This window comes from Diceros bicornis, chromosome 37 (genome assembly GCF_020826845.1).
Source record: "Diceros bicornis minor isolate mBicDic1 chromosome 37, mDicBic1.mat.cur, whole genome shotgun sequence".
Taxonomy (NCBI): domain Eukaryota; kingdom Metazoa; phylum Chordata; class Mammalia; order Perissodactyla; family Rhinocerotidae; genus Diceros; species Diceros bicornis.
The window spans coordinates 16669199-16686449 of record NC_080776.1 but is presented as its reverse complement, the minus strand read 5'-3'; the positions used below and the strand labels follow the sequence as shown (position 1 = coordinate 16686449).

General features: G+C 33.6%; 1 protein-coding gene across 7 annotated transcripts in view; it reads right to left on the bottom strand.

Annotated features, from left to right (window-relative positions):
* The window catches only part of AGFG1 (ArfGAP with FG repeats 1), an 81131-nt gene that overhangs the window by 21034 nt on the left and 42846 nt on the right, over window positions 1–17251 (bottom strand). For 6 of the 7 annotated variants that reach the window (XM_058533133.1, XM_058533131.1, XM_058533132.1 and 3 more), the window contains exons 3-7: window positions 15611–15726; window positions 12138–12300; window positions 10953–11106; window positions 3162–3281; window positions 863–1072 (exon numbers count right to left, since the gene is read on the bottom strand). In XM_058533133.1, the coding sequence (XP_058389116.1) occupies window positions 863–1072; window positions 3162–3281; window positions 10953–11106; window positions 12138–12300; window positions 15611–15726 (763 nt within the window). The remainder of the gene's footprint in view (window positions 1–862; window positions 1073–3161; window positions 3282–10952; window positions 11107–12137; window positions 12301–15610; window positions 15727–17251) is intronic. The other variant, XM_058533134.1, reaches the window with a different exon arrangement.

Sequence of the window (17251 nt, the reverse complement as noted above, 5' to 3'; positions counted from 1 at the left end):
AATTATTAGTTGCTATACATACCATGTGGTAAAGACAGAATACTGTTTCTATAACAAAAACTAAGACCCTGTACCAATAATATATCTAGATTGTGCATAAAGAAGAAATTCTCAAAGTGCTAAGACAGGTGCATCTCATGCAAGCGAACATATAAATTCATAAAATGCTGGACTCAATGTGAACAACCTATTAATATCATTTTCCCAGGGCTGTCCATGAAAAAATTATAGTAGTAAGAGGAAACATTTACTGAGCACTTGCTATGTGGCAGGCACTGTTCTAAGCGCCCTACATGCAACAACACATCTGACACAACTCATGAGTTCAGTGCTATTCCTACGCTCATTCTGGAGATGAGGAAGCAAGCCCCTGAAGTACTCCACTGCACCATGCATTTTGAGAGGCAAAATACTGGCCTTAAGACCAAAACTGAAAGTAAAAATATACCGTAAAAATCATGTTTGTTTTTTGTAAATAAATACTAGACATTAATAGAAAATGGTTCAAAATGAATACATTATAGAAACCACCAAATCACATTCCAATAAGTTCTATTAATAGGATTTCTTGGCCCTTTATGGCCTTAGAACAGTAAAGCATGCTTTATAAGACAAAATCAAATTTTTGTCAATTATTTTCTTCTAAAACTAGAAAGTTTATAAATTAGTTTATATGCCTTCAGTTTTATAGTTGATATTTCAGATTCAAAATGTGCCATGTAGTCACGAACATTTAGTGTAGACAAAATTTCTATATAACAACTAAGAAAAGCATAGCATCCTCAGATTTTAGTAAATACAACCAAACTTAGAGGACTGCGGAACACATAACTTTGTATTTGTTTTGTGTAAAGGTTGATACCTTGCCCAGCACTGAAGATATTGTCTAAATTGGCAAGTGCTGCGTATTTGTCTGCAGTCTGTAGACCAGCTTTATTCGTTGCAACTTTACTAACAGCTGATGCTGTTTGATGACTCTGGGAAGTACTGAAGGTTCCAAAATCAGCACTGGAGGATTTGGGGAAGTTATCAAAATGAGCAAAATTAGCATTTACTGATCCAGCACTTCCACCTGTAACAGAATAAACAGAACACTTGAAATTTCTAGACTTTTCCCAATATCGTTTGATAGATTATATGATCATCTCTTACTAAATTACACGTTCTTGAAGCAATCCTACATTCTTAAAATTAGTAACTAGAAAATAGCATTCAACGTTAAACATCTACATATGGCTTTTTATAATTTATGAAACTACATTTTCAAAGGCCCTGGCAACATGAAAGATAACAAGTTTCTATGTGTAATTATCCACCCTGGAGTGAAAAATGTAAATCACAGGGGGAGTAACTCCATGCTACCTGGTTTGAGACTCAGTTACTTTATAGAACATTCAGCTATATACTATATGACCTTTTACTAGTTCTCCCTAAACAGACTCCACCAGCAAGACACAAAGTATCTTCCACCACCAGCTTTGGTAGCTCCACAGAGACTTGGTTGAAACAAATCCCAGGGTAGAGATTTAAAATGTTTAACATGTAGGAGTTTCATCCAGAATTTCTTAAAAGGTGGTCTTTGAGCTTTAGACTTATTTTACTTGAAGAGCTATTAATTCCACATAATAACTTAATGTGCACACAACACCATAATGTCCTCAGTAAAATCATGCCCTATTATATAGCTCAAGGAATAAAAATTATAGTACATAATATATAAATAATTTAAATATTATAGCAATTTTTTTACTTTATAAAGCACATTTCACCTATTGGTCACTATTTTACATATCTTGCTAAGATTTTAAAGTCTACTCTGGATCTAAAGTACTACCAAAAGACTAAAGCTTTTGATCTTACACTTTTGATATTGGTTCTTTATGCCTGAACATTAGTTTCAGCAATCAAAATAGTATATACATTAGTTACATATTAAAGTGATAGCAAAGCACACATAGATATTTTAAAAACAGAAAAGATACATTCTTATTAAAAAGGAAAACACAGACACTTTCCATCATCAGTTTTTTAAATATTCTAAAACAAATATATACTGATAAAATTTCTTTCAGGAATTAAACTCTGGTTGTTTTCAATTAAAACTTAAGTAATATGTGTGTATATTTAAAAGATTATGATCTGTTACAAGCAGCCGGTGAACAAAGCACATATTAAGCTTTCAAAATCTGTATGAAGAAATTTATTACAAATTATTAAAAACTGAATTATTAAATCAACTAACTCTTTTACTGTATACTATTGTGTTCTCTAAGTCTGAGTTTAGTAATAGCGAAGAGGGAATAAAAGTGGGAATGTATGTAAAATTATTATCAAAAGATGATTAACATTTTATAATTGAAAACCCCATGAAATATAGTATAAAGCATACATATTAGTAAAAGATGCCTACTTGACAACAGAACTTACTGTTGGTAGCCTGGAGAGGAAAAGCTGAAGTAAATTCACCAAAACTGCAGCTAGATGAAAGCATTCTAAATGCTGGACAGCCAGAAATTAGGTAAATGATGAAATTTAAAGGAAAAAAAGAAAATTGAAAGAAAAGGCTTTAAGACAATACACAGAGTTAAAAGTTGAAAGAAAAGTAATCAGCCAAAGATTTAAACAAGGGTTCAATGAGTTTCTGAAAACAATACAGTCTATGTGAGAGTATTCAATGTTTAAAGACCAATTCCTGCACAGAAAACTATTTCAAAGTTTGATTAAAGTGATCGTTAAAAAATCAACTCTTGACCAGTAACATTTATTTTCTCAAGCTTTTTGCTCTGAATATTACTTACACTTTTAGTTCTATGGCAGCAGTCAATTAGCTTCCTTTATTCAGAGCCTAAATCAATGTGTTCTGTAAACCCAAAAATCTTTTACTATTTCAATGTTTCTGTGCATAAGAAATTTAAGATTCATGTGCAGGAAAAGGAGGAGAATAGATGTTGTGAATTAGACAACATACCAAAGAGTTCAGAAAAACAAATGAACACAGAAAAAATACAGATTTCAGGTTTCCCCAGAGCTTTGTAAGACAGAATTATTTTAAAATTAGATAATTATAGAATTTAAGTTTAGAGTAATTTTTCAAAACTACACCTAGAGAGTTTTATTTTGTTTTTTAAAGTAAACTAAGCATAATGCTGGAGAAGCTCTACCTGTAGTTTGGGGCTGAAAAGGAGAGTGACTTGCTGTGGGGAAACCTCCAAAATTACTCGAACCACTAGACTGTCCAAATGCATCAAAGTTTGCAAAATCTGCATTTGCAGAATTCTGAGCTGTAAATGGTAAGGAACAATATATGTTAATGAATATGAAAACTATAAATGAAAAATATGACAAATGAACTTAAGACCTTTATGAAAAGTTTCTATGTCTCACAACTCGTTTTAACAGAATTCACTTAGAAATCAGATTTTAAATCCTACCAGTATTTATTTAACCCAATTTCAAGCAATGTATTAAAGGGTATCCAGAAATTTCCAAAAACACCTTGTAAAATGAGAAATTTGTATACAATATTCTTTGAGTGACCTCAGGAATAGTACTGTAAAAGTGACTATTAAAGGAAACTCAGTTAAGAGCACTAAATACATGAGTTACAGTAAAGCACATCGAAATTTAGGATATAGGATACATTTTGGAAAGTTCAGATTTAAAATGGGAATGAGTGCTTCATCAGCTATGTGAATCTAAAATAATGATAGAAGATGGTTTAATTACATTAACAATCTTTTTGGTTGTTTATTAAAATTTACAGCTACGTCCCACCATGGCATACAAAAATGGAAAACAAAAACAAACGTGACTGTATAAGAAGAAATACATAATTGCCAAATAAATTGAAGATATTCACATTCCGTTAGAAGCCTGCCATTTTTTTTTTAAAGCTTTTATTTATTTATTTTTTCCCCCCAAAGCCCCAGTAGATAGTTGTATGTCATAGCTGCATATCCTTCTAGTTGCTGTATGTGGGATGCGGCCTCAGCATGGCCAGAGAAGCAGTGCCTCGGTGCGCGCCCGGGATCCAAACCCGGGCTGCCAGCAGCGGAGCGCGCGCACTTAACCCCTAAGCCACGGGGCTGGCCCAGAAGCCTGCCATTTTTAAACACGTATTAAAATTTAAGAAACGATAAAAACTAGTAAAAATTACAACAGTGCAACTCATACTCAGCAAAAAAGACCAACTGGTATTTCCCAACTGGTCATCAACCTAAGAGGAAAATTCTAGGCTTCTCTAAACTTAAAATATGTAACTAAATAAACCAATTCAAGATTTTTTTAGAAGGCCAAAACAGACGCCAAGTAAGATTTTTATAAAGGATATGATGAGAATAAGAAGTGGTTGGCATGTGGGAAAGGGAATGCTAAGTTACTGGTAAGAATGAAAAGCTTGTCCAAAAGATGGAGAAAGGTTAAATGTCATCAACATAGTAAAAATCAGCCACTTTAGATCCTTTGCAGGTAATTCTACTTCTAGCAAGTTTTTATAAAGAAATAATCTTGCAAATGAGTATGGTTGTATCTAATAGCTAAACACTGTGTTTTTTATAATAATGAAAAAACTAGAAACTTAAATGGCCAGCAATGAAGGATTGATAAATACATTATGGATCATACGATGAAATATAATGCAGCCATTAAAGAAATCACATAAAAGAACATTTAGTCCTATAAGAAAATGCTTATGACAAAGTAAATAAGATAAACAGGTTAATAAATTCCATATACATTTTCATCTGCCACTTTGTTAAACATGGTATTATGTGCATAGAAAATCTGCATTTTAGTTAACACGAAGTACTAAGATTTCAGACAGGTTTCGTTTTCTTCTTTGTTTGCCTGAGTTTACCAAGCTTTTGCAATAATATGTATTCTACTTGTAAACAAAACCAAGAAAAGTTACTAAACAAATTTTCCATTAACAAAGTGAAACGTTATTCTAGGAAGAAAACCAGGAAAACTTAGCAGCATTTACGTAATTACTCTTGTGCGTGTATCTGAAAGGGTAGGACAGCAGGGGAGGAAACGCACCTGGAGTAGACCCCTTTCACCAGGTGGCTGTGCCAATAACCTCCTTGCGCACTCACACGCAGCAATTCTGACATGTGGGGTGCTTTCCCACGCCACTGCTCCAATTTCTTTCTTGAAACCCTTTTTGAAACATGTTTGTCTTCTCTCTCAACACTGCACAGAAGCGCCCAAATTAAAAGGCTGCTTACCGCTTAACAATATAAACTCTGCATTTTCTGGATGCCCGGCAGTCTTTTGCCATTGTTTCTTTCTTTTTAATTTTACTTTCAAAAATTTTACTTTCCTCAAGATAAATATAATGGAAGAAACACTAATAGATAAATAATAAATTAAAAAATTAACTTCTTGAAAAATATTTTGGAAGAAATATCTACACAAGTTTAAATAATAAATATAATACAAGTTTAAACACAGTTACCATTTAGTATTGCTGAGAATTCCAGTAACCAAGGACAGTTTAGTGCAAAGAGAATCTGAGACAAGAATCACAGAATTCCATCGTAACATAAGTAATGTACAGCCTTGGACAAGCCCCCCCATTTGTTCTGGCTCTACCAGTTTTCTCACTAGCAAAATGAAAGGACTCACTAGATAGTCTCTACTTGCAAATCCAGCACTGTGATTCTACAACTTATGAGACAATAAGAATAAATTCTTTAAGAGCTTTGAAACCCCAGGCCAAACAGAAGAAAATTCTACTAAAAGACAAAATAAGTTTACAAGTTTAGAATGTATTACAGATAATACAACTATAAACCAAATGAATAGGAAGCTCTCAAATTCAGAGTGAGTTAATATTCCAAAAGGAAAGTTTTTAAGTTCTCTGAACAATTCAGTTGTACACTGTAGATGACTTCTCCTGAATACAATTAATGATTCCACCAGTAATATACATCCACATACACCAACTCAGCTCGAATTTTCACATGAAGGGTAAAGACTTCTGGCTTTTAAGCCATTAAACTATCTGTTGTACATCTGAGAACAATAAATGAAATATAGCTGTCCCTTATAGAAACAGGAATTAGGTCCCAAAGCTAGTTTATTGCTTATAACCTCAAATATATAGGAAGATGTAATACACAATAATATATACTCTACATTTAACTTATATTTAGATCATGGGGGAAAAATATAAATTTAGCATGTTTCAAACATCATCAGGAAAAAAATCAGTCCAACACAATCAATTTTGCTTAGTCAAGTCTATTTTATCATGTTTATATTTTCCCAGTGTTTCCCAACCAGAGCGCCAAACACATTAATCAAATACCTATTCATTACGGCAAGACAGGGCTTTGTAATACTTATATCAGTTTTTATTTGTAGACACTGAATCTATCCACTGTCTTCAACAACTGGTTACAGTAACCATTAAAATTTTTAAGTGCTGTGGAATGAAACTTTGGTAAACACAACTTGGGAAATTAAACACTAATAAATTCAATAATACAAAAATTACTATCTGGAACCTCAATCAATCTCTACACAGGGAAACCCAAACTAAACAGAATGTGACAAAATGTAGAGACGTTTTTTAAATAATCTTATTTCGAAAAGCACAAAGACGTCAACTCAGTTTAGAATTTAAGGAACCAAGTTAATGAGCCCGAATCTTGCTGCGAGTTGTCTTTCCTCCTCCATGAGAAACAGGTACTCATGAGAAAGAAAGATAAACGTAGAGACTAGAGGATGGAAACTAACAGCCCTCATCAAATCCAGCTGACAGATACACTTTGTTTCACCTAAACAATATTTTCAATTTTTTCATCAATTCCCAAAGTTTAAAAGGTATTTCGTATTAAATAAACAAGATTTCTTGTTTCTCTTAAAAAAAAAAAGTCAATATAACTAGTAATCCTGAACCTTTATTTCCATGTGGCAACAGATTTGAACATTCCCCTTTAAAAAGGGCACCACGATTCCTTCCACACTGCATTATTATTACTCATTGGAGTTAAGTGGGTGGCAAGGCAATTGAGTTGGACATCGTTAGCATAAGGTGAGACAAAAATCAACTACAGTTTACAGTTTGTAGGTTTTGTGATATGTTTATCATCAGGCAAAAATGACTATTAAATTCTGTAGGTAAATTATGTTTTTAATCACATGTGTATTTCTGTAGATGACTTTTCCTGAACACAGTAATGATCCCACCACTGATACACATCCACACACACCATCTCAGCCAGAATATTCGTTCACATGAAGGGTAAAGACTTCTGGCTTTTAAGCCATTAAACTATCTGCAAAACAGCATGTTTCCCTACAGAACAATGCTAACCAGACTGCCATATCTGAATAATTATCATTTGCTATTAAAGGTTCCATTTGTCACAACAATCTGCTCAGGTGAAAATTTTCACCTAATATTAAGGAAAAAAAAAATTCAGAGCAAGAATTCAGCTATCAAAGACTTTACCTGTGAACCATATATGGAAAAATAAAGATTCAGAGTGCTTGCAAAGGCTCTGGAAAAAGACATTTCAGATTGAACCACAACACTGATTTACACTAAAATCTACCGCAAAGTAAAATGTAAAAGATAGCATCAACTATATTAAAAGGGAAATTAAATGAGGAATTTTATTAGCTGCTTCTTGCAATATGCATATATATTTTATTCTCCTGCAATCAAATGAAGTTTAAAAAAAGGTGATTTGAATAGTCATTCGTAAATAATTTCAGGCTAAAAAACTACTACTCTTAGGCAACCTGACCTAATCTACATAACTATTAACCTATTTCCTCATAGACTCATCTATCCTGCCATTTCCACTACATGTGGATAAGAGACAAAAGAGTTAAGATCTACTATCTATCAATCTGATAAAATTATAGGCTTCTTTTATTTTTTTACAATTTTCTACTACTAAATGATGGCTATTATTTTCAAAGAGCATTTTAAGGGAGTTATTTTTCAAAAGTATGAGTGCAATCATGGTACAAATTAGTCTGCGGAGCTGCAGTGACTTGGCTAACATGGATATACAGAAAAGTTTAACATTAATTCCCTGATCAGTGAATATTCACAAACTGCATTTAAAGACAAAAACACAAGGGAAACATGAAACAAGCTGAAAATTTACAAAACAGTTTGGTAGTTATCAGTCATTTCAAATTATATTTCAATAAACTTCAAATGGAGATACATCCAGAAGATTCATAAATTACAGAAGGTTCATTCTATATTCATTGATTCTTCCACCAACTCTTTTTGCCTGCATTTAAAAGCAAGAGGTAGGAATAGAGAGCTGGGGCTCCTGTCTGGTCAGAGGGGAACTGGCTTCCCTCCTAAAGGGTGAAGGAAAAAGGGGCTCTCCAGGTTTTCTGGGCTTTGGCTGCTCACCTGATGTAGGAGAAGGGAAACCTACCACAACCCCAACAACTTAAGCTTCCTGACTTCTTACCCTTCTCAGTAAACTCTCTCCTGAAAAAAAGATCCTCTTCATCCTAAGATCCCTTTTTAAAGCAAACACAAATACATACAAACATACACAAATTACACTATAATCTCCTTCTGTAGCTTGACCTTAGAAAATGCTTTTACTAACATTTAAAACATAAAAGTTCCTTTAATGCTTGCTAGAAAGAAATGTGGCTGAAGAGCAGTTTTTCTACAATTTTTCAAACTATCTCAGCAGCACATTTTGGAGTGTATACATATATGAATGATATACTTTATAGCATTATTATCCAACTGCAAGCCAAGTCATCAAATTGAAAGGAAAGGAAAGGAAAAAAAGAGTATCACAATCTCAGAGGTGAGTAAAAGAACGTAAAACCAGTCCTAAAATATAAATAGGAAATCTAATTCTGTAAGCAGTGGTTTCCCCCATGCTCTGAAAATAGTGAAAGATAGTCTTGAATTTTTCTTCATTATAATTAAAGATATGGAAATCAATGACAAAGAAATAATAAGCTTCAGCCAATACCCTTACATATACATGCAAAAATATAAAGCAATGTTTCAAATTATCAAATTAAACTGCCACAAAATGATTAAATCAATTCTTAGTGTTCTGCATTTGGTTGGATGCTTATTCAATCACTCACACATGCAGATGGGTAAACTTTCTATAACATACACATCAAAGCTTACTGGCATCCAAAACAGATTCCACACATATCTCTGATATAAATACAATGCATTTAGACTATTTACATCATACCTTCTAAAAAAGCAGAAGGAAGCATAACGAAACAACTGTAACGACTCAAAAAATAAACAAGCTGTGAGGAAATGACTCTAAACCATTTGGGGGACCTTAGATAAGACCCAAACGTGACACAGGATAAAAACTCTATATATAGAGCATGATCCTTTGTGTTAAATGCATATGGGTATACATACCTGTGTATATATGTATGTATGTGTGTGTAGCTAAACTCCTTAAATTCCTCACTACTTAGGAAGTTATCAAAGCCAAGTTACAGAACACAAAATTAAGAAATGTTAAGTAACTTGCCCAAGGTTATATAGACAATAAGGGACAAGGTCAGCATTTGAACCCAGGTCATTCTGACTCCAAAGCCCATTTCTTCACGCAGCTTCACTGTCTAGTAGACTGTTACTGTTATAATAAGGGAGAGACACAAATGACTCCATCTATATTTCAATAATCAATTTTTAAATGTTACCTAGGTAACTCTGCAATACTTGTGTATTTGTTAACAAAACAAAAAACTCCATAACTTCTAACTTTTGGTGAAGTGCATTGAACTCTTTGTAACAAACATGCTAAATCTGAGAATAAAAAAAAGGAGTTACATCTTCAGGAGCCAACCTGAAGATATTCCCACTCCAAAGATGAGATAAATGAAGATAATAATGACAACAAAGTTGAGATGCATCAAATGTTTATATCTATGAATTCATAATGATACTGAAGAAAAAACAGGTCACCATTAAAAAATGCTAGGGAATCAATTCATTCTGATATCTGACTGATCAGAATCAATTACATATTGACTTTCCTATACTAATTATACCACCAGATAACCAAAGTTTTTTAAAGAAATATTTCAGCTGATAAATGAACAATAAATTTAGAATATCGCCACTTTGCATAATAGATCTAGACATTGAGCATCAACAGCTAACATTACAAACACAGACAATTGATATTATGCGCCTCCTAAATCCTAAGTAGCAGGCTTTTCCCCTCTCCAAAAAGAGAACTTGTAACTGATCAAGTTTCTATCAATTTACAGGAAATATAGAGGAGACAGGAGCCTATTAAAAGACCCCACAGTAGTGCAATCAACAGATTCAGACTGCTGAAAACTCTATAGGACAAATAATCTAGTTTCTTCAACAAACAAATTACAGAGAGACATTTGCTATGTGTAGACCTTATTTGAATAAACTGTGTGTGTGTGTTTGTATTGGAATGGAAATTTGAATATTGACTAAGGAATTATTATTACTACTATTTAGGGAGTGGTAATACTACTATGATTATGTTTAACAAAGTTCTTCTATTTTATAGATACACATAAAATATTTAAAAATAAACTAACATGGCTAAAATCTGCTTCAAAATAATATGAGAGGAAGAAATGAGCAGAACGATAAATGAAACCAGATTAGCCATGAGGGAGTACACAAAGGTTATATTATCCGCCCACTTTTGAATATTTGCAATTTTCCATAATAAAAGGGTAAAAAAAGTATTGAAAAGCCTTTTCCCATTTTTCTGTGGAAAGAGGTCATATTAATATCTGACATTAAGTATTAATCTCTTTTGTGATGAAAAAGCACCAGCATTACATGATTACATCACACCTCAACAGCTATGGGAGACCAAACATTCTCAACAGAATGTTTACTAGTACTTAAGTTTAAAAAAGAATGGATGTTTCTTGGTGCTTTATACACATCTCTGGCAAGAGCTTTTGGGGAAAACACTTACCTGCATGACTGTTGAAATGTGCAAAGTTAGCAAAATTGGCTGTAGCTGCTGACTGAGGAGCTGGAGCAGCAAATATATCTGAGCCAAGATCACTTAAGAGGTCAAACTGCTTCTTTTCCTGCTGCTGCCCTTGAGAGCGACCTACAACAGGGGACTATAAACCACATATTAACTATAAAGAGTTCCCAGTCAGATCTGCTAAATTTTTATAACACTATTTCCAATTCACCAAGCTTAAAACACAGTTTATAAGATTACATAATCTTTTATTTGTAGTTTTGAGTACTCTATTTTTTGAAAAGCACAAATTTTCAACATTTATTCCTAAATTATCTCTCAATTTTAAGTACAGAATCAAAAGCAAAGAAATGTAATTGCAACAGCTGATACACCTCATGACACAAGACGGACTTATTGCTAAGACAGGGAGATGATAAGACTTTCACGGAACATCCTTTACACATAGGAAGGGTTTCAATATACTGACTTAACCCTTCTCTTCATTGTTCAGTCAAACTTCTTATGAAAATAGAGCAATTTATCCATATGTCCTAGCATGCATTATTAAAAAGAGTGGGATTTAATTCAAATAGCACCATGCCTCAGAACCACTGTTGTGTAGGACAGACGTTGTAATGCCACATAGCAACAGATATGTCACAGCTCAGTACACTGTAATGAACGCAGAAGTACAAACTTTAGACACCAACTTATGAAAAGACTTTAGTCTATTCAGTTTTTTAGAATAGGTATATAATGCAAATCCACCTGTGTTTCCATGATAAACATGCTTCACAATCAGGCAGGAGGGAAAGTTCTACTGCTCGAGAAATGCTTTTCTGTAAAAGTACATCACAGAGGCTATACTGTTCTAACTCTGATGGTTACCACAGATTCATGTTTTACTAATAGTACGCTATATGATAGATAGCTACAGCAACATTCCTGTATACCTTTACAAAGCTGTGGAGAATTCAAAGAAACTCATATTAGCAATAGCAAAAAGAGCAAAAATATACACATTCTTAACCACTTAACCAAAAATCTTTTAATGTATTATAATCCATTAGGAGATAATGCTACTAGCATACAGGGTTATGCTACTGTCTTACAGAATTCTCAAATTCATGATACTCAATCCTCCTTAAGTAGAAGTCCCTACAAACACTTAAAAAGACTACTCACCTGACTGGGTGTGCCCTTATTTAAGTGCAGTGCTGGTGCTGAATCTCCTAAAAGAGATTTCAGTGGTTTGACCTCAGGTGTACTGCTTGTGCTACTGGCAGAGGACCCTGAAATAGATGCATGAACTGATGCCACCACTTTCGCTTGTTCTGGGGGAACATACCTAAAACATATGACAAGTTGAACAGGCAGTTAACTAAGAAAAATGTAGTGAATACTAGACTCAAAAATGATAAGCTTAATTCTAATTTTGTACAAGACTGTTTCAACATTAATCTTATTTCAAAACCCTCTTAGAATTCATAGTTTAAGATTACACTTAATTGAAATACTCAAAGAGAAAGGTTAATAAAAACTAACCACAAAACTTGTTTCAATTATTTGCTTATAGTTTTTCTAAGATAATAAATACAATGTAATAAATAACTGCTTTTTTTAAACAAGAGAACCTATAGTTAATCATCATGATGAACAGTTAATACTGTACTTTAATTTTTAAAAACTAAAGTATCCTAAGATCATAAATAACATTTGGAAACCGAGAAGAAGGAAGGGAAAACATTTATTATATTATAGTTAATAACCTAAAATATAAAAGCCCATTACAAATCTCTAAGACTAAGATCAACAACCCAATTTGTAAATGGACAGACGCAATTCACAAAGGGAGACATAGAAATGAAAACACTTGCAACCTAATAAAAATGCAAATTAAAATATCATTTGCATTTGATCTGAGTGTAAATTTTACAAATTTTGTTACTATCTATTAAAATACATAAATAGGTTCACTCCATGCCCCAGAAGTACCCCTTCCAGAAACTCATCCTTAGGAATTAACCAGATAAGATACATATACATGTATGCTACCATAGTACTGCTTAAATCTGTATAATATAAGACTACATGGCTACTCTGTGTTGACATGGAAAGATATCCATAATACTTTCCAGGGCTTTCAGGTTTGAGCCCAGTCATGTAAATATAGGATTCATGGGAGGAAAGGAATAAAGGAAGGAAAGAAAGCAGTAAGAATATAACACCCAAATACTGGCACTGCTAATCTCTAGGCTAGGATCATATAAGAGCTTTCGCTCCTTGCATTTCTAGATTTTTCCTACCCTGCCCTCCTCCCCACCACCCATGTCAAGTAGATGGGGGAAGTAAGAAAACAGAGTGGTTAAAAGCACCTGTCTGTTTCAGAGACAGAGCTCAAATCTCAGCTCCACCATTCAAAGCCATGAAACCTAAGGCAAACTACCTCCACTCCTGGAGCCTCCAATTTTTCATCTATTAAACGGACACAGGGTTGCTGTGAGATATAAACAAGTTAACATTTGTAAAGTAATTAGAACAGTTCCTAGCACACATGTCAGTTACATAAGTGTTAGCTATTATCAAATTATATAATAATCACAAACAATAAAACTGCTTTGTTTTTTCCAGTAAATGGAGAGATGATGGGATAGAAGAATGAATACAGGAAGTTATGCTTTCCCATAATTTGGCATATTACTGATGGTATCAATTTTTGAGTACAGCCAAGGCTTATCAAAGGATAAAACCAGATCACAGTATTTGGTTTAAAAGACTCATCTGACTGAAAGTAAGCTAAGCTTGTATAACATAGAAAGCGAGTTTGAAAATTGGTCAAAAGAACAATTTCAAAATCCCTTTGCATGACAACAGTCTCACTGTTTTAAGTGTAGTTGCCCACCATGAGGATTTTTAGGGAGACTGCACTTTGTTTATGCCGTGTTAAAAACCCACTGCATTGCTCTCTAGTTACATGTCACAGGTGTGCAAAAGCATGGGTTTAGAATACACAGGTCCTGGCCCTCCTGAGTGTTGGTCACTCCCTCTCCCCACCCACCAATTAAAGTTTGTATTTGTATTACTCTTATTATTTCAATCCTGTTTCTCAGGACAGGAAAAATAATATGAATTATAATTATTTGAGGTTTACAGTTACTTGGGTTATGGTTTGAATGAATAATTTTTATTGTTTATTATTACTATTATTATAAATGCAGAGGGATCTATGGTTTTAATTCTATCAACTCTTATTCACACATACTTTTCTCTTGCTAACTGAAGCTAAACTGTCTCAAATCCCAGCTAAGACTTACTACACAAGCTAACATTCTGAGTTGGTAAAAGTAAAACTGTTGGGAAAATCAAAAATTAAGCTAGGGCTATGCAAAAAGAAAGGCACTAACTACAGGGTGGAAGGTCTAGGAAACTAAGAACTAAAACAACAAAAGGATAATTTATACACTTCATTTTAAGAGAATCATTTATGACATGATGTTTTTACTATCATCCCACCTTCTAAGATTTTCCTCTTTCCTGAACTATAATTTTACTGGTATGTTTTTATCTCTATTCATACCTAATATATCTATTGCCACTGAATATCCCCATAGCTAATCTTGCCTTGCAAAAAGGAGTCTCCTCTAGAGAACAATGAGAATACAAAGTTTGCAAAGCAGAAAAATCAGAGCTACTTCTTTCTAATGTGCTCAAGGAATGAAGATACAGATAGCTCACCCATAAACCACAGCACATATACCCTCAGGACCAAAACAGGCTCTCAAATATATCATTTTCCGGGTTAAAATGCAGCTCCTCGGGGAAACAAGAGGCCATTTACTTCCTCATTATCTATTCTATTTATGACTCGCTCTCTCATCTTCTTAACCCCCCAAGAAGGTAATACACACTATTGAATATTGATAAACAAGCAAGAGTTCATCGTTAATGAGTCTTAATAAGTTGGCTTAATTTGTGCTCACACAGCTAAATACGAAGAGTGCAAAGTAGTTGAACACTGGCAGTAAGGATATACTCCCTGCTCTGTTTTAAAGGGCTTGCTAGCCATATGTCCAACCTGTTTTAATTTCTTTTTAAAAATTAACAGCTGATGAATTTAGTTAGGGGAGATAAATGCTCCCTTCTTAACCAGGTAGTAAAATGGAAGTGAGGGATGTTTTAAGCAAAGACTTATTGCAAGACGCAATTAAGTAGACAGATTACTACATGAGAACGTTAGCGTAGTGCCTAGTTTATAGGCACTTGCTAAATGAATACTTCAAAATACTTGCTAAATGAATGAAGATTTTAAAAAAGGAGGCTTTATAGGACTAAAAATATCTAGAGAAGCTAGCAGGGCTGGAGAAGGATTAGAAGGAAGGATCCCTAACTTTCCAAAAAGGGGTAGGATGCTTGGTGATTACAAGGAACTGGCTGCTGCTAGACAAAGATGAGTGAAAATAAAGTAGAAGTAAAGGTTTTTAGAAAACAAATCCAATAAAAAGCCAAAGTATAATGGGTATCTAAATACCTACCTATTTCCTTATTTCCTAGGTACCTGCCTACCTACCTACCCCTCTCCTTCCTTCCGTCAGACTAATCTTACCCATAACTAACGTGATTTGGGGAGCCTTTGCTCTAAACACGAACTATTCACTCACCATCTTTTCTTTTCATATTTTTCTTGTAGAAATTCTTTCACTTTTTGTGGATCCCTGAAGTCTGGAATTGCTGAAGATCTATCATCAAATAATCCTAGCCAAATCTGTTTACAGACCTTTGGAAAGAATTAAAAAACAAAAGTGTTAAAATCAACATCTTTACTTAATGAAATTTTAAGAGAAAATTATGATTCTTTCAGAAAACTATCCTACTTAGTTTTAATAATACTGTTTTCAAGCAGAATATTTATCACAATGAGAAATGAAGAAGCAACAAATGAAGGAACTAAATGTATTTTAATACGCTACATTAAAATGGAATTAGCAACAGCATCATAAAAAACAGCACCTCGTAGGGAGACAAACAGTGAAATGGGATTTGAGAGAACCTAGGATTTTTTTGGTCTTGCAATGATCATAAACTATAGGCCATTAAGCAAAGTCATGTAACCTTTATGAACCTCAGTTTACTCACCCCATAAAACAGAGGAAATAGACTGCAGCAATTTCACAGATCCTTGACAGATTTAAAAATCATCCAGAAAGAACAAGCAAAAAGTACTAGAATCATAAATAATTTGCCACTGAAGTGTAACAACAATAACAAAAATACAAGGCAGATACAAGTCTAGCTTTATAGTTGCCTCCTCTGCTTTTTTTCCTAATTGCTAAAAAAAATGAGAATCTGAGATATTTAACTTTTTAGATAAATCAAAGAAATGAAATGATGCAGAATTCAAATAAGACACAAAGAGCTTAGATAGAACTATAAAGAAAAATTGATAGAGTGGACTTCATCAAAATTAAAAACTGTTGCTCCTCAAAAAACTTAAAAGAAAAAATGAAAAGGCAAGCTACCAACTGATAAAAAGTATTTGCAAAAAGTATAAGAACTTGAAAGAATTTGAATCCAGAATATACAAAGAATTCTTAAAACTCAATTATAAAAAAGACCAAAAAAACCCAACTTTTTTAAAAGAGTGGGCAGAAAATTTGAAGACACTTCACCAAAGATATGCAGATGGAAAATAAGCATCCCAATATCACTAGTCATGTAGAAAATGCAAATTAAAGTAACACTGAGACCCCACTACATAGCTACTCACAGATATCACTAGAATAGCAAAAAATAAAAAGACTGACCATATCATGTGCTGGTGAGAATGTGAAACAACTGGAACTCTCAAGAATGTAAAATGGTATAACCAGTTTGGAAGACAGTCAGTAGTTTCTTAAAAGTTAAACATACACTTACCATATGACCCAGCCATCCCACTTCTAAGTATTTACCCAAGAAAAATAAAACCACATGTCCATACTCAGATTTGTACACAAATGTTCACAGCAGCTTTATTAATAACTCCAAACTGGAAACAACTCAAATGTCCATCAACAGATAAATGGATAAATTTTGGAATATCCAAGTAGGATACTATTTGTCAATAAAAAGGAATAAACTATTAATACAAGCAACTATATGAATAAACCTCAAGATAATTATGCTGATTGAGAGAAGTCAGGAGGCCTCTCCCAACCCCCGCAAAAGTACATACTGTATAATTCCATTCATTTAAAATTTTGGAAAATGTAAATTTGTCTATAGTGACAGAAAGCAGATCAGTGAATGCATTACAAAGGGGC